The sequence below is a fragment of the Clytia hemisphaerica genome, unplaced genomic scaffold, assembly GCF_902728285.1.
Source record: "Clytia hemisphaerica strain Z4C2 unplaced genomic scaffold, Clytia hemisphaerica genome assembly, whole genome shotgun sequence".
In the NCBI taxonomy this organism is placed as follows: domain Eukaryota; kingdom Metazoa; phylum Cnidaria; class Hydrozoa; order Leptothecata; family Clytiidae; genus Clytia; species Clytia hemisphaerica.
Window position 1 is genome coordinate 1,938,744 of NW_027103621.1, and position 18,273 is coordinate 1,957,016.

General features: G+C 35.9%; 1 protein-coding gene across 2 annotated transcripts in view; it reads right to left on the minus strand.

Annotated features, from left to right (window-relative positions):
- The window catches only part of LOC136802344 (dihydropyrimidinase-like), a 35,215-nt gene extending 17,535 nt beyond the window's left edge, over positions 1-17,680 (minus strand). For both annotated transcript variants that reach the window (XR_010845993.1, XM_067059071.1), the window contains exons 1-7: positions 17,567-17,680; positions 2,505-2,605; positions 2,100-2,173; positions 1,732-1,842; positions 1,078-1,155; positions 453-682; positions 109-177 (exon numbers count right to left, since the gene is read on the minus strand). Coding sequence is in view for 1 of the 2 variants with exons in the window: in XM_067059071.1 (XP_066915172.1) it covers positions 109-177; positions 453-682; positions 1,078-1,155; positions 1,732-1,842; positions 2,100-2,173; positions 2,505-2,593 (651 nt within the window). In the remaining variant the exon portion in view is untranslated. The remainder of the gene's footprint in view (positions 1-108; positions 178-452; positions 683-1,077; positions 1,156-1,731; positions 1,843-2,099; positions 2,174-2,504; positions 2,606-17,566) is intronic.
- Between the last annotated feature and the right edge of the window lie 593 nt (positions 17,681-18,273).

Sequence of the window (18,273 nt, forward strand, 5' to 3'; positions counted from 1 at the left end):
TCTAGAGGGAATGTCCAAAGTAATACTTCAAATTTACAGCATCTTTTAAGCCAATACTTGTTATTTAGACGGGACTAGGTTAGCTATATTTCAATGCATACATCCTACCTGTTCTGGACGACACATTTCATGGCCTTCTGGTCCTGTGATTCCAAGCTCGATCATCTTCTCTGCTTGCTGTACGGTAAAAGAAAACAATAGTTTAAAATAAGTAGGGCAGTCAGCGCTGGAGGTAGTCTTTCAAGGTTTAAACATGATCATCACTTACATTGCTCTAGTTTCACTATAAAGAAACCTATTTTCGTAAATCTCACCTGGAAAGCGTGTGTTTCTTCTTAAAATTCCTATCCGCTTTTTCCTCCTTGATCCTCTTTTCGGATCGCCTGCTAATTGGAGAGTTCAAATCATATAAAAGTTGGTTAAAAATCGGATGACACTTCGTAATGACTTACAGCTTTGATGAGGTCACCATTCTCTGCGTGAACTTGAGCCATTGCACCATACTGTCGACATGCTTTGAAACATTCGAACATTTCATCGTCTCTCAACATCATGACATCTTTGTACGCCATGAATACTTTGAAAGAGTTGATACCGTGGTTGGAAGTGAGGTCTTTCATCTCTGCAGATACTTGTTCACTCCACCACGTGACAGCCACGTGGAAACTGTAATCGCAACAAACTGGAACAAAGATGGACGGAAAATTTAAAAAATAATGTTTCTTTTCCGTAAGATGTAGGCTACACCTTTGAAACTTTCTTCTTACTCACATCTTTCTACAATTTTCATGAAAAATCTGTAAATTAGTTCACCCTGATTAGTGTCCAGAAATAATTTGGAAAAAAACAATTCTTACTTATTAAAACCTGGCGAAAAATGTTTTAGATTTTAAGTAGCTTTCTGATTGTAGAAGTCAAAAATTCGAAACTGGTCGTGATGTTCGTGATAGATGCCAAGAGAGAAACAACGGAGGAAAAAAGGACTGACTTTTTTAGGTCCTTTTAACATTCGAACAGTAGACAAAAATCCTTTTTACTTTCAAATCAACAAGATCAACAGAATAGAAAGTCACATACCTTTAGGGTCGGCCCATCCACGCCACGTGTTGTAGGCCTCGACGAGTGATTTCCCTTTCTGTGGAATCACAAAATCCACTAAAGTGAGAAGAAAACATGACTTGATAAAGAGAAAGACATGCGTTTTTCGTAGCAAAACGATGCATATTGATTAATAGTAGTAGTAAATCTGCGACCGCAGTCGGAGGCAACCCGAAGGCTCCTCTTTCGAAAGAGATTGATTAATAGAATACCATAGTTTCTAGGGGGGGTCAAGACCCCCCTTAGGTAAGAGGACCCCCCCCCTTAAGTGCTAACCCCCTTAGGAAATTAATTTAAAATTTCACACCCCCTTCTAAGGGGCATTTTCTAAAGAAAATCAGTATAAATGAAACGATTGTACAAGAGTCATAATTCAAGGAAGATCCCCCTTATCTAAGAAGACCCACCCTTAGGTAAGAAGACCCCCCTTAACTGGCAACCCCCCCCTTAGGAAAGTCAAACTTTTAACACCCCTTGCTTTTGGTTAAACAAAACCCAAGACCCCCCCTAAATGTAGGGAGGGGTAGAAACTATGAATACGTATGACATAAGAAGCTTCTCCCGACTTTAACCCACACTATCAAAAACAAATAAGGTATCCTTTTATAAAAGGAGAAGGGAAAATATACTTACAAATCATAGTGGTTCCGCCGGCAAGGGCGGCTTTGGTTCCGTGGTAGAAATCATCGACTGCTACTGTGCCCATGAATGGTAACTGCATATGAGTGTGAGTGTCAATACCACCTTGTATGAAGAAATGGGAAAGCTATCATGGGAATGGCCTGCTTCACAAACTAGCAATTTTAAGTTAAAAAAAAGATTTTTTCTTCCATTGTTCACTGGAAAGATATTCTTTCGGATGTTCTTAACAACTGTGATCGAGAGTTGATGGCGGATCTGACTCGAGCTTTGTAAAATCGATCAGTTTCAAAACTTTGACTTTATGAAACTTGATATGACTTTTGTTTGATAAGAGCCCCTCTTTACACAAATTCCATTACCTGGCATGACGAGCTTTCCAGTAGCGTCGACAACTTCACATCCTTCAGGTGCTGGAATTCCCTCACGAACTTCTCTAAAAGTAGAACAGAAACGAAGATAGACATTAATAGTGTTTCTACCGTCAGCGATGAAGGAATATTATTTCCAAGCGCCTACAATACAGTAATGCCATCGTAGCTACAATACGTCCCCATAAAGTACCCCTTTTCTAAAACCTAAACAGGAGGGAACTCTTTCAATATTTTTCGAAATCTCAAAGGGGAAGAGAAACCAACTCCTATGAGCACTATAAACCATTATGAAAACGAAATAACCTCAGCCAAGTCGCACGTGCTAATGTTCAATCATCTCATATTTAATGCATTGTTAGCCACTGATTCATGATAGTAAAACAAATAACCTACTTTATTACTCCATCCTCGATGTAAACATCAGCACGAAATTTGCGGTCTTCATTTACTACACTACCACCAGATATCAAGAGTTTACTCATTTTCTTTCGTTGCTAAAAGAAAAACCATTTTAATAGTTATAGCGAGTTGGTTTAATTTCTCATTTTGCACAAGTTACCACGATTTTTTGTTCTAGTAAAGAGGTTGAGGAGAAAGATATTTACGACATGATCACAGGAAAACTACGACACGAGTTCATTTTATCTACGCTCTAAACCATAAACCTAGTCGGGCTGGAGACGGCATACCAACATTTTTCCAGCCTGAATAGATAAATAACTTTTTCACTCTTTCCAGATTTATACCACTTGAGTTTGGCAATTTGAATTCATAGAAATCGTAAACTTTATACTAGTACACAAATTCTTTAGGATAAAATATCATTGCTAAACTCTCCTAACAACTTCAAGTATTTAAAAGAAAACCTTGTGTATTTGTATTGCCTTGAGCAGCACAAGATAGTAAGTCGGAACAAACATTTACAGAGGTTAGAGACGATTCAACTGTTACAATGACTTAACTGATTAAGAATGCATTTCTATCTAGTCCTCTTTGTCGCAGTCTAAACTGGCCCTACACAACGCAATGGTTTGATAACTTCGTTGCGTGTCTGCCTGGTACAGGCTGTTACAATAGAATAATGGCGAGTCTTGGAACTAACGACAGTGCCATAGCAACTGAGGGGGGGGCAAGGGGGGCTATGCCCCCCCAATAACTTTTTCAAAAATGGTTATTGTACAAAATACAAAGTTTTTCTTTTTTAATTTGTCATAATTGTCACAATTGAGTGCATTTTCAAGCAATCTAGAGCTCAAATTTTCAAAATTTTCAAAATATGTCGTTTTTTATGAAATTTGTCCTTCTTTTTGTCTATTTTTAGTAATGCAGGATTCTTTAGATAAACCCCCTCGATAATCTAAAAAATACGCAAATCAAAAATCATAGTAAACAAACACACACATTGAAACACTCAAAAATTGTATAAAAAGGAATAGTTTCCTGAACAATGAACAACTAGAGATGGGCTCTCTTGTTTTGCACACGAATTATTGCATTCTAAGGCGCACATCAAGGGGAATTATCAAATGAAAAACCAATTATTCAAACCATCAAAAAAGCGGAGATTGATTAGATTAAAAAAACATCTTTTGGCATGTGGTTTACATTGGCCAGCTTTTTAAACAATTTACTTTTGCATTAAGTATGATTTGGAAAGGTACTTCGACAATTGAAAGGCTTGAGAACTAATGAGGGTAAAACAAGGGCTCAACTCCCCTGTGTTTCCCCGTGAGAAAAAAAAACAGTAAAATAAATTCAAGATTTAACTTAAATTTGTGTTGAAAGTCAAAGATTAGACAATACAGTGTACGTAAAAAAACTAAGAGTTAAGTAATTTTATTGCTGTTATAAAAAAAGTCATAAAAGAGCATTAAATTATTAAATAATTGAGATGATAGCTTATAGCATTGTCAAATCAATGCGGTATTCAGTATCAAAAATTTTAAATTCTAATGTATGTCCGAAACTTTTGAAAATTCGTAGGATATCAAAAACAAAATTTTCCGTCACCCAAATCCACAGTTTAAACAAGTTCCACATTTAAAGCTTTATGTAGAGCAAACGAACAGATCGTCACTATAATACCTCACTTGTACTTATATTCATGATGTCTGTTTCCAACAACACAAGGAACACACAGGAAAACATTTATGATATTGTTCTGTGACAGCCGCGCGAAAAAACACAAATAAAAACAACCAGAAGACAATACGATAACATTCATACAAAACACAACATGCACATACAGACATCATACCTCGTCACAACAAGAAATTTCACTATCCACCATCATTGAGGCTTTTTGCTCGTCACTGCCACTCGATTGCACCGACATCCGGTCAAACACATCTTCCATTGAGTCTGTTTCACTTGATAGAGAATCATGGCGTCCTGGTTCCAAGTCACATAACCTGTATCCTAAGCTCAAGGAAATCGGTTCCGAGCGATGATGCGAACGGCCGCCTGATTCGCTAAAAGAGCGACCGAACAGTGCAGGCGGGGGAGGAGTGCTCTCTGGTAGGTTATCTGAACCATAGGCCAAGTTGGAGAAATAAAAATTCTTGTAAGCATTATGCTTTAGTTGTTTCTTTTGACGACGTTTATCTTTCTGTTCACTTTGGTACGTCAGTTTTTGCAACTCTTTTGGGGAAGGTGCGGACGGTACACTATCTTGGATGGCGCTTCCATTGGGCGTAAGAAAATCCACCCTCGCTCTTTGTTCTTCATCCAATCGCTCCCTCTCTTGTTTGCTCTTCTCTGCATTTAAAACAGATTGGTAATAGAACTGTCTGTGTAATTCTGCAGCGTTCGGTTTTTTTACTCTACGTGGGAGATCCGTATCATCGTGGCACTGCTCCGTATAATTTAAAGATGGATCGGAAAGAGTACGTTGTCTACGGAAATGCCATTTGGTGGGTTGTTGGTCGGGGTCTGTGACTGGTAATTGAATGAGACTATTTGAGATTAAACTCTTTTTGATTTCTTGAAGTCTCTCTTTGAACAATTCTTTATTTTGTGTAAGCCCGTAATCGGAGCGAGGTGCAGTGAAGCCGAGTTTCTGAGCTGGAACAATTTTCTGCGGACATGTTCTTTGAAGCTTGAATGGTGAGGTCGGGATGGGTTTGAGGTTTTCTTTCTCCATCGTTTTTTCAACACCAAAGGGTGGATCGTGAACGGTCGAATCTCTAGGATAGTATCTCTTACTTGTTTTCAATGGTATCTCACCGAACGGATCATCGTTATCTTCGTCATCTCCGATATGAAAAGAAGTGTTGTTCTGTGTTTTACTAAACTGTTTCAAAGCATTACGCGAAGGTTTGTAATTGGCATCTTCGTCGCCGATTTGAAAAGTAGCGTTTCTCTGGTCTCTCTCAGTGTCTTTCTTCTTGAGATTTCTGTTGAAAAATTCCAAGTGTAGCAAGTCACCGTTTAAACGTCTCTCCAATTGACTTATCATAATTTCTCGTTGTTTTTATCACTTATACATAGAATATTTGATCACAGTAGAACAATGAGAACGTATTGTCTGTGCATTAAGCTGAAATATTCATTTGCAAGCTCTGAAGTTCGTGTTAATCTGATTTGACTTGTCAGGTGATTATAGTGCTTATTATATCATCAAAGCTTTTTTCCCCACTTTTTTGAAATTAATATGTCCAGTTATAGTGTCCTTCTGTTAAGATTCTGTAGCTTTTTGATGGTGATAACTCTTGTATTCGTTGGAAGTTTCGTATAAAACATCAATGGTTCTATATCTCCTTAAAAAAAGTCTGGTCGATATGAAAGGCTTCTTCTCCCAGAGTTACAAAACAAAGAACTTCTAAGAAAAGTTCAAGAGTGAATCCCAAAACAACCCAGCTCTTACAGCTCCAAAATTTATCCTCAAAGCTGCGAAGAAACGATCAGCTAGCAAATTAAAATGATAATCTTTAACGCGTGTAAACTATGACAATCACAATCAAAAATTAAAACAAACTTTTCTGCACTCTGTCTTGAATGGAGATACAACAGAGAGATATTCAAAACTCACATTCAGTTTAATTCTTCCTCGGTCAAACAACTGTGTACAATTTCATTTAGCTAGATTTTGAATGTACACGAGTGCAATAAACGCTAAAATAATTGAAAGAAAATCTTTGAAGACGCTATAATTGGAATTTAATAAATGTTAAATTTTTCAAACATTCATTTATACTTCAACGGGCAAACATATGATTTTCAATCAAAGATGCCATTATTATGAAGCAATCAATGCAATATTTACTTTTTTCAAGAACGCTGATTAATTTTTCAGAATTACTCGGTATACAATTTCGAATCTTTAAAATAATCATCAAGAAAGATTAATAAAGTGCTGCTATATGTGGTGATTGATGTGGTGAATAACAACAACAATATTGTTGAACACCAATCTTCAAAAATGAACCCAAAAGAGCAAGCGTTTTCAATAACCTACCCAAGAATACTGTATACCTCTAATTGTAAACTAGAGCAAGAATTCTGCACTGTAACCTATTATCTTAGCTGAAGAAAACTAGGAAGAACTGGAACATCAGGACTCTAAAAAGAACCATAGTTGTAGGCCAAAAATATTCTTTATGTTTTACCTTCGAAACGGCTTTGAATTTAGCATCATCCCCAAAACTTAAGTAGCCAGTATGTTAAAAAAAGGCTTAAATCTCTTATAGCTACGCTGGCCTGGACATCAGTGTGGGAAAAGGGGAAAAGCGAAAATAGCAAAAATAAGCTAAGCCTGTATGTGAGAAACTTAATCAATTTTGACATGAACGTAAATTAATACCACACAGAAGAATCCGAATGTATTGGCATAGTATCACACTTTTAGACAAACAGAGAAATAGAGGGTTCGATCTAAAAAAGCTGTCAATCAAAGGAAGGCATGCACAAAGAGGCTTCAAGATAACAACATGGGTAAACAGTACTGGATGATAAGGCATTGTCAGTAGCTTATATTAAGGGAATTCGGAATTAAAACAACACACCCTGTGCCTTATCAATCTCATTTTTGGAGAAAAAAAAATTAAAGTGATATCGTTTGCTTACTCATCAGTTTTAATTTACAAGCTTTTTGATATTAATTTGACACGGATGTGGAGCAAGATTGGTTAAAAAGAGGAAAAGTAAAACATATTTTATTGTTTATATCAGCACAATATAATAACTGTCGAACGTGCTAACCGCACTGGCTCAACTTCAGTATCTTTGAAATCATTCGTAGGCCCAATTGTAAACTTAATGGCTTAAGGAAAATTTTAGCATTTCTTAAATAGGTTTTAGCCTCGTTTAGGCTAAAAACTCGTCCCCAGGCCCCAAAAATGATAATTTTCGAAAAATAAAAAAATCATAAATAAGAATTTTGAAAAAATGAAAAAAAAAACCCCAGAGATTCACCCAAAGATTAAGCTGGATTAAGTGTGCAAAATTTCAGACAAATCGGACCATTCTTGAAGTCTCTAGCCTGCCCCAAAGTTTTAGCCTCGTTTTGGGACTAAAACTCGTGACCACGCCCTTAAAAATGAAAATTTCGAAAAGATGAAAAAACCACCCCAGGGATTCACCCAAGGATCAACTGTGCAAAATTTCAGCCAAATCGGACCATTTTTGAAGTTTCCAGCCTGCCCCAAAGTTTTTGTGACAGACAGACACAGACAGACTAGACGTTCTCAGATTCTAGCTCAACTGAAGTTGAGAATAGGCAGACACTGTCCTGATATGAAACATGTGTCTGATATGAAACGGGAACACTTATGTAAAAATAAAACCATTAAGCTTCGCATAAATTTAAACTTTATGCCATAGATAATAAGCCAACCTATTTCAACAGTAATTGGACAAAGATCGAGCCAAAGGTAAGGGGATACAGTAGGATAAAAAAATTGGGGACGGAAGGCAAATTGTCCAGAGCTATTGGAAAGGTCATGAAAAACCGATGGCCAATAATGGTCGATTAAACTTTGACCATTGACTAGCTCCTGCGTCCTGTGACACTAAAAAGGCTACATGAAACTTAACGCTTCGCAGCAGCAGCTAAATTAACTAGACTCGTAGCGACCTTTTGGTAAATTTTTACCAGTCATTTACCGGCTCTTAAAAGAGCGTCTACAGACCGGTCCTGTTTTCAGGTAAATCGTTTGGGGAGTCACAAATGACCGACTTCACAGTGCTGCAACTTTATATCTATCTAGGTTAATTAATTTGTTTACCCTGATGCAAAACTCACCGGTTTCATGAGCTGACTCCTTCAGTTTGCAACGCCCCTCTTGGTCCAAATGAACCGACTTGCAAAATTAAAAGCTAAATTGCTTGCTTAATTTTGATTAATTTTAACCTTTATTTTATGATGATCTAAGATCAAAGAATCACTCATGTGAGAATGATTATTATAATAGCACAGTTTTCTTCATTTTTAATTTTCATTTTCCGATATTTTTTTACCTTTTTCCTATTATGTTTCACTCAGACTGTTTATTCTTTCAACATGCACAAAAAACTACTATCTTATTCGAATTCTATCAAAGACTTAGTCTCACTAAGGGTGAAAAGTTAAAAAAGTCACATCACACCTGTGTCAGCTTGCAACTTTAGTACCCCCTAAAGAGTTTGCCCAACTCTAATAAGAGAGTACCCGCTGCAACAGGGAAATAACACTGATTTTCAGGAAAAAAATGTCTTAGGTACTACCGCCCCCTTTTTAGTACCTGGTATTAACTTTTTTTTAAGGAAAAAAAGCAGCCAGTTACCTGGAAGAAATGCCTTGTAATAATACCTAGAAGTCAATTTCACCTGACCAAAATCTGGAAAGTGGATAATATAACCACCCCAACACAATTGTATATTCATTCTTTCTAGCTCTTCATACAAAATTTGCAGGAAATGCATATTTGGACTTTGTATATACCCAATGCTGCATGTAAGCCTTAAGCTCAAGTACTGGAAAAATGAAGTTTGCAAGCTAATGTCACATAGAAGGTCTTTCAAATTCAGTATGTGAATAGATCAATAAAAAATGCAACTTTTCTATTTTTCCATGCTTTTGCAAATGCTCCAGAAATAAAAATAAATCCACTGATCTACCATCTTCTACTGGGTGTGCAAGAAATAAGTTACCCTCTTTAAAGCGGAATTCCTTGAAATCTACGAATTTCTAAAGAATCAAACTGTTTCTATAATAAAGAGGAAAGATAAACTTAAACTTTGATCGGTCTGTTATCAAATTCGCTCCACTAGATCAAAAGCTATGCAACAATGAAAAATAAATAGCTTTCTGAGATTGCTCAATAGCTAATAATCGAGCCCCTGTCTAGGTCTGCAGATTGAAAAATTTCATTTACATACTGAGGGATGATATCGTTTTCCAACCTCTCTGGTCATTCAAATTTCTAATTCAAATTTACTGAAATTAAAGGAGCTAATTATATAAAACTTACCACATTTTCGTTTAATGCCGCCATACAATGTCTAACTCCGCCATAGCAGCTATCTGGTCTTTTTAATGTTTTTAATGTGAAGATAAATAAAAGTTTTTGAGAAAGTTGTTTAAAAAAATTACTTTGCAGACCAGATATTGCTATAATGGAATTAGACACAGTATGTTGGCATTACATGATGTTACGGTAATAGTCAAGCTAATCAAGTTTATGAAACTCAGAACACAATGACGGGGGTAATTCTTAGACGTGAACTTTATACAGGAAACGCATCCGCCCGCATTAAAACATATCAGAGGGGATACCGTGCAGCCTTCATCCTGACTACGAAAAAGGTCTATATTAGGTACAATTTTTATAACAAAGAATGTTGCAGACTGCCATTGTGACACTTCATTGCTATGTGATGTGTTGTGAGAAGGGGTGTGTAGGGTGTAATCTGGCTCTCTCCCTGTGGTCGTACCAGTCAGGTAGGTAAGGCAGTAAACAGGCAGTCACACACAGGCAGTGTTTGGAATATTATTGAACATGTATTCAAACTGAAGAAAAAATAAAAAAATACTTTTAAATAAATTAAATTTGAGTGAAAATAAGAAAAATCACTTAATGTAAGCCTAGTCATCAAATTGATGGAACAAAGCTTGTACAAATATGCATGAAAAATGTATAAAATCTGATTGAAATTGTGGACAAAGCTATGTAGAAGCATATTATACTGAAGATTATAAAAAACTAAAAATGGCTTACCAGCTTGCTAGTATGAGAGAAACCAAATGCAGTAGGAAGACTAACTCTACTGCATGCAAGAAAATGCAAATGTGAAATGCAATTTCAGAATTCAAATTTAAAAGTCTAGTTGTTGACTCTTTTACTATGACTTAATAAGAAATTACTATCCTAGCTCTGGCAGCCATTTCTAACATTCCCACCAAAAAGCAAAGTGGACAATGTTCAGAAAAATACAGGGGGTACACAGTTAGTGTACTGGATCAGTGCCCAAAATGTGTACTTTCTTGACTCTGAAATTATTTTTGGGACCACCACCCGTTTGTACCATGGTACTAACTTGCAATTAAAGTTCAAAATAGGTGGACAATCCCTTAGTACCATGGTACTAACTTGTAATTTATGTTCAAAATAGGTTGACCACACCTTATAGCCTGTTATGGTCTATCTTAAAATCAGATACTTAAAATCAAATACAGTTATCAACAAACACCAAATAAGGTATCCTAGTGTAGTGGTCAATGGCCATGGCTCCTGTGTGGCCAGTCAGGGTTCGATTCCCTGCTTGTGCTGCGATGATTCGCTTGGCAAGTGAATGTACCTTTGTCCGGGTCAACCCATGCCATGTGAGGGGAATTGGGTAGACAGTTAGTAGGCTGTTGAAACTAGTACACACAGGGAAAAGGGAGTCACGCCCCTCTAGTCATTCATGTAAGTGGAGGGCTTGCTGTGTCCGAGCCTGACCCTCGGCCAGTCAGGTACTGAAGCAAGCGAGTCGTCGTCGGTAAAGATGTCATGGCTGTTGCGATACGGTCTACTATTTTTTTATTTTAAACACCAAATTCACCACTCTGCAAAATGTTCTCTGAAAAAGGTTTAAATATAAATTTTGCAGTTGAAAAGTCAATCAACATATATCAACAATATCAAAGTCTGTGAGTATTTTACACTTGCCAAACATTTCTATTTGATAATTCATAGAAGGTTTTACAAAACCTATTCTCTTGAATATAAACAGCATGGCAGAGCATAGCAGAAAATATTTCAACATTGAAGGAAGTATCAATGCAGATCTCCAAAATCTTTTTGTTTGGCTTTGTGCAAATAAATAAAATCTCTTTGAAAGCTAAAAAAAGAATTAACTTTTCAGGAATGTACACAAACAAATCAAACAAAAATCTTCAGCTTTTGATTTATAGTATTCCCCTAAAAATAGGCGAATCAGTCAAATACCTTGGAGTAACTCTTGATCACTTTTTGAATTGGAGAATAAAAACAAACAATCTATGCTCTAAATTAAGTAGTGTTAATGGAATAATTTCTAAGCTCAGACATTTGATCTTTTATCTACACTACTTCAGATTTACTATGCTCTATTTTTTCTGCATCTTTTGTTATGCTTGCCAAATCTGGGGTAAAAAAGTAACTATAATTTGGAAAGAGTCCTTTAAGCTTCAAAAACGATGTTTAGGAATCATAACTTTTTCTGGCTTATCAATTCACTTTTTAGTAAAATCTTTTCTGAACTTAATTAATCTTCTTAAAATTTCTGATCACATTAATCTACTAAATATAACTCTTTCTCATACGATCTTATCTGATTTTTCTCCAATTAGACTCAAGAATATCTTCTCTCTAAACTTTTAAATCAACATAAACAAAGAACCAGAGGGAAATTAGTGCTTATTCTTTTCAGGCCCTATTCCAAAACTGTTATGTATGGCACAGAATCTATCACCTATAGTATAGTACCATTGTCCAATGGAATGATATTTACAACATAATTTTCCTGCCTATCCCTTGGCTGACTTATCTGCTTGTAAACTATAAATAAACTATAAATTTACACAATTATCTTGTATCCGATTACTGATTGCTTTGATTGACAGTAAAATGTAAAATACAAAATTTTCTCTCCATTCTAGAATTGTCTATGTATCAATAGCCGTAGTCTATCTGTATGTTTGTTTTCTGTCTGTGTGTCACGTTTTCGCAAGCAATGTTTTTGTTCTAGATATAAGTTTGCTTTGATTGATAGATCAGATAGAGCTGCCTAGTTTATTCAGCTTTTGTTTTGAAATTTAAGGCCCATCTATGTTTCGTTATTTTAATTCCTGCCTTGGCTTGCCCGCCCCTTTGTTTTTCTCTTTTCAAATGTAAATCAAAAAAGTTAAAATTGTCAAACAACAACAGCATTCAAAGTGCAATAAAAAGCAAGAGAAACAAATTGTCCACTCCTATGTCTTTCTTCATATAAAAACATTTAAGTCATTGTTGTTTACAAATTTTGTCAGTACTTTTATGTCCCTTTAAACTGAAAAGTTATGACAAGGGATTAAAAAAAGCAATGAACTGAGCTGAACTGGTTTCAAGACTACCTTTTCAATCGCCAACAATTTGTTTCGTATGATAAAGCCATGTCCCAACCGCAACCGGTCACCTGTGGCGTCCCCCAGGGAAGCATTCTTGGCCCACTTTTATTTCTTATATTTTTCAATGACTTTCCTGACTGTCTTGAGAATTGCAAAACGATCATGTTTGCAGACGACACAGTCATCTACACTGCGGCGAAAAGCTCCAAAGAAGTCAACGACATCCTAAACGCCGAACTCAACAACGTCCAACGCTTCATGACCGAGAACGAACTTATCGTTAACCTGAAAAAAGGAAAGACTGAGGGGATGTTGTTTTCCACCGCTAAGAAATTGCACGATTCTCCCAAACTGAATTTACTCTACGGTGAAACACCCATTAACAACGCTACCAGCTACAAATATCTGGGAATTTTGATCGACCCAGAGCTTCGACTATCCGAACATTTTGAAAAAACAATTAAGATATCAACTTCACGTTTAAAGCTACTGACTTTAATTCGATCGAACGTAACTTCATTCGCAGCCTACCAAATATTTCGTGCTATGGTACAAACTATCATCCTTTACGGGTCATCCACCAACCTAAACCTCAACAGATCTAGCATCGACCGCCTTGACAGTATCGATCGCAGGGCTAGAAGGATCATTAACAAACGGCAAATAGATCGCCATATTATCGAGCCGACTTCGAATGTCATGAAGCGTCAAGCATGTTGCCTTGTGAAGAAATGTATGCTGGGTAAAGCAAGTGTGTTGCTGGCTAATCATTTCGAACAAAATAACCATGGTGTCAATACACGAAACCAAAATGCTTTTATTCGTCTGCCCAAAATTCGTTTAGAAGTTGCCCGACGTGGATTCTTCTTTATGGGAGGAAGGTTGTACAATACGCTACCAGTGGAATTGAGAACCGTAAATGACTTTAATATTTTTAAAAACAAAATAAAGTCTCATACTTTCAATTTTATTTAAGTATAGTGCCTCTGCTTAGCCTTTAACTTGCCACTACACTATCTCTTTTCTGGATAATTTATTTTTGGATCTAGTGAGGCTTTGGTTTTCACTCTCGTTGCTACATTTAACTATATCCCTAATATTCTGTATCAATTTGTTTACAACACCACAACACTACGTAATGATCTTTTACCAGAGATAGTAAAGAGAGGCGTTTAGGATATTTTATCTAATATTTATTTCCGTCTTATTTTTTTTTTTTTCTTTTTTTTAAACATTTTGAATATGATAATTTCACTGTTTTTGGGTACTTTCTCCTTTTCAGAGTTTACACATTGCGTCACACTTTTCAGTATTAATATTCTCAGTCTCGACATACTGTATTAATAGACTTCACATACATGTATACTCTTAGTCTTGTTTACATTAATTTTAAGATAACCTTTTGAAGTATCTATCGATCACAGCGTGGTTTTTCTGCGGGTATGACCTTTCATATTTAGTTTAATATATTCTCTATTAGTTCTATTTTATGTTTGCCTCAGTTATTTTTCATACTGTGTTATGCCTCGTGTTTTTCCTTACCATCATTTACTCATGCCTTTCCAACATTGGAAAGTACGTACACCTCTAAATCAAAACGAGATCTAACATCGTAATTTCTACTTTCATAGCGTATTTAACTCCTCATTCAAATAATTAATTTTCAAGTGCTTTTTCATAGCCAAATTCAATACGTTCGTAAACTATGCCAGCATGCCTTTTATTTAACTTATAATTTATTTATTATTTTAGATTTATAACAGGACCAAAGGTAATATCAGATACTTGTAACTGTTTGCGTAATCCTGTATAAATATTCAATAAAAACTAAAATATACTGTATATACATAGAATTGTCTTATTATTTTTTTAATCTGTTCTTTGCTTTGTGGCTTTCCCTGCTTTTTCCTTAAGAATTGGCACTTCTACATTTCACTCATCTAACATGACATAACAATTATTTCAAATTATCGAAAGAACTGGATGGCATATTTAATGCGAGCAAAGCGAGAAAAATATCTACTTGCATATAATATAGTCATTTCAGACAACACTAGTACAGTATAATTTCAACAACGATGCTCTTTCTAATATTTTTTGATTGAAACAAAAAATGAAGTCATGGGGACAGTACACAATCCAAATATGGTTAAAAGATAAGACACCTGGGGAGGGCTAGAGTCGTTTTTTTTTTATTTGAATTGAATTGAATTGAATAATATATTTACTACCAGGTTAGGTAGAAGGATCACCCCTAATAGAAACTTAATTATAATAAAAAATACAGGGGTCGATCTAAATGTTTAAAGAATTAAGAGAATAATCGCAAAAAAGTAAATATTCAAGAAGCTAAAATAAGTAAAATACTATACAGTATGACAACGGTTCGTATGTACATTTAAAAACAGCTTTTTTTTTAGCTGCAAGGTTAAAAGTATTTATAAGTTTTTCCATTCCTTATCCATTATTTTCATGAGATTTGTTAGGTAACATATTTGCTTAGGTAGAAGTTTTGGGTCAGAGATTTTAGCTTTGCAAGATCTAAATCAGAGAGTTTTTCGTCAGTAAATTTTCTTTGAAGCTCATTCCATTGATTTGAAGAAATTCTAGTAAAATAGTGTAATCCAAAATTTGTAGTGTTAACATTGGGGCGGAAAATAAGATCAATGAACTGGTCTTTGGTTTCAATCTTGTGAGGAGTTTTTTCAAAAACAAGAGCTTGAAGGGATTCAGTGGGAAGGTTGTTGTTGAAATATTTGTGAATATACGTGATGTTCATGACTTTGACTTGGTCAAAGACATTGAGTAATTCTAGATTTGCTAAAAGGGGAGTGGCAGAGACTCGTGGACCATTGAAAGTCATGATCCTGATTGCAGTATTTTGGAGAGTTTGAATTCTGTGTGTGTGGGCTGCATATCTAACATGAGATAAAAAGATTGCATGATGATAGACGCTGAGTAAACTTTTTGTTGGGACATAGTGTCAGATTTTAGACAGTTCCGTTTGCTCTGCGAAGCTTGGTAGCAACAGTTGAGACATGGTGCTTCCAGTTGAGATGTTCATCTAGATAGACACCAAGGTATTAAACCCACTTACTGGGGGTTAAAGTTTGACCAGCCAGTTACATCAATATGCCTTCTTACCTGTCTTTAAAAATATAAATAAAAGTAATCATGGAAAAGGACGCGAAAAAAAAAGACATAAGTGTGAGAACAGAGTAATCAAACTCGTTAGAAAAAGTACCATTAGAAGTCATAAAAAATCAACCTGAATAAATGCAATCGAAATTCCAGAGAACTTCATAATTCCCCAAACAACATTACATTACTATGTCAAACTCCCATCACATAAATTTTACAATTACGTCAGAGTAGACTATGCTCGCCACCGAAGAGGTTTATTTGGAAAGGGTAATTATATTTTATTGTTCACTCCTTTTTTAAAGATTCGCCGGGTTGGAAAAGTATGAATTTATTTGTACATATTTTACCTACCCCAAATATTTAGGAGGCTGAGTTTTAAACGAATCGTCAAGTTGAAACGAACGATAAATGTATCAAGGTCTGTTTTATTTACCCCCTGGTGACTTAACAAAAGAGACTTAACTCGATGTTACAATCCAATTATTGAAAGTTTGTGTCTGCCTTTTTATAATGAGCGAGACATACGTTCTCTGATTACGCAATTTTCATATTGACATTTTCGAGGCATTTTGATGTAACTGCTGCCAGCTAGTTTAATATGAGGAATGCAGTCAAGGCGTTTCCAGGGGGATCGAAAGATAACAAATTCGGTTTTACTTGCATTCAGCAGGATTTTGTTTGAATTTAGCCAGCTGACTAGTTTTCTAAGGTCAGCGCTTATCCTCCCACAAAGGGACCAGACAGTAGAAGAAAAATTTAATAAATGGATGTCGTCTGCAAAGTGGTAAGTCTCTGATGTTTTTAAAAATACAGGCGTGGAGATCGTTGATATAACTCAGAAAAAGCAATGGGCCTAGGACTGAGCCTTGGGGTACTCCATGGCGAATATTTGATCAGTGCTTTTAAGCCAGCTTCAATATCCAAAAGACTTTTAGTATGTGTTTGGTGTGTGTTCTAGTTCTATTGAATTATCACATAATACATTACGTACATTTTCGTGATTTTTAGTTTAGTTTAGTTTATTATATCATTGAACCCTAATCTTTGTATCCTTTTACTATTACAATCATGAAAAATAAATACTATATTTATATATATATGGTGAAGATCAGAGATCTGACCTCAAGGAGAGAAAGTGTTGAAAATTTTAAATAAAATAAAGATGAAACATAAAAAGGCACTAATATTTTTATAATTATACGTTTTTTCCATTTTTTTGAATTTTTGTAAATATATAAATCAAACCAATCAAACATCCTGTCAAGAAATGAGAATTTTATGCGAAAAAGAACCAACAAACCAATAGACATAAAGTTTAAAAAGCCAAGCAGAAAAACACAAACACCAAAAGCCACTCAAAAACCCAACCAATGTAATCTGGAGTCCCTGACTTGCGACAGGCGCAGCGGCTTTAAACATGTTTTAAGGACGTCCAACACTCAGCCTCCCCCAGATTCCATAACCCTGAACCGACCCGCGCCGCAGTTCAAACAAACTAACAAAAACTCCCACACAAATACAAAGAAACAAAAAAGGAACAAAAACAACAGACAAGAACAAGACAAACAACAAAATACGAGTATCAAAAAACACAAATTTTCAAAAAGTAGGCCCAGAACCCGGTTCGACACCTAAAGTACACTAGAAAAAGAAAAGAGCTACCAGGAAAAACTGAGACAGACTTTCACTTTCAGCATTCAATATAAATATGGCAAGGGGAGAAATGATCTTTGCAGAGGGAAGTGTCCTTAGCTCAAAGATTTACCTTTTTTGAATTTTGTGAGGTGTTGAAGACAACTAGTTGTTCCTTTTTCTGGTCTTGATGGTCTTGAATGAATGGTGAGCCAGCGAGCTGCCTGGTTGGGTTCCAAGAAAAGGAAAAAGCGACTGCAGGAAATTAGTCAATGATTTTGCGTGCCGCTTTGTGGCGCTAGAAGAAGAACGATTTCAGTGAGGTGGTAGGCGGTGGCTGCGGGCGGGGGCGGCAGCGGTACAAAGGATGTTTTGTGTGCACGGCGTTGGGAGGGATAGGTTTGGGGAATGACGGGTTTGGTGATCGACGCTTAGTTAGACTGAGTTTCGAAAATTTTGTCCATTTTTTTACGTTTTTGCCATACCCTTTGAGAGACTTCTTGCCAAAAATTTCAGCCAGTTTTTTGTTTTTAATTTTAGTCCAAATTTCAAGAATTTAATTTATGACCCTTTGAGGGAGTCGATTCTTTATTTTCGTAATTTTGGAACCCTTGAAGGAACTCGCTTTCGAGGTCTGGCTCTAAAATTTGTCTGGCCAAAACATTCAAGAGAGTAATTTAAGAAAAAATGACTCTCGCATATTCTTTATTGTCAAAACTACAAGTTTCGTAAATTTGTAAATTTTGCAGAACGCATTTGTTTGACTTCAAGACAAAATATCTTGGAGATCTATGAGGTGTTTCGTGTTAGATTGTGTATGAAATGCACTGTACTGCACTC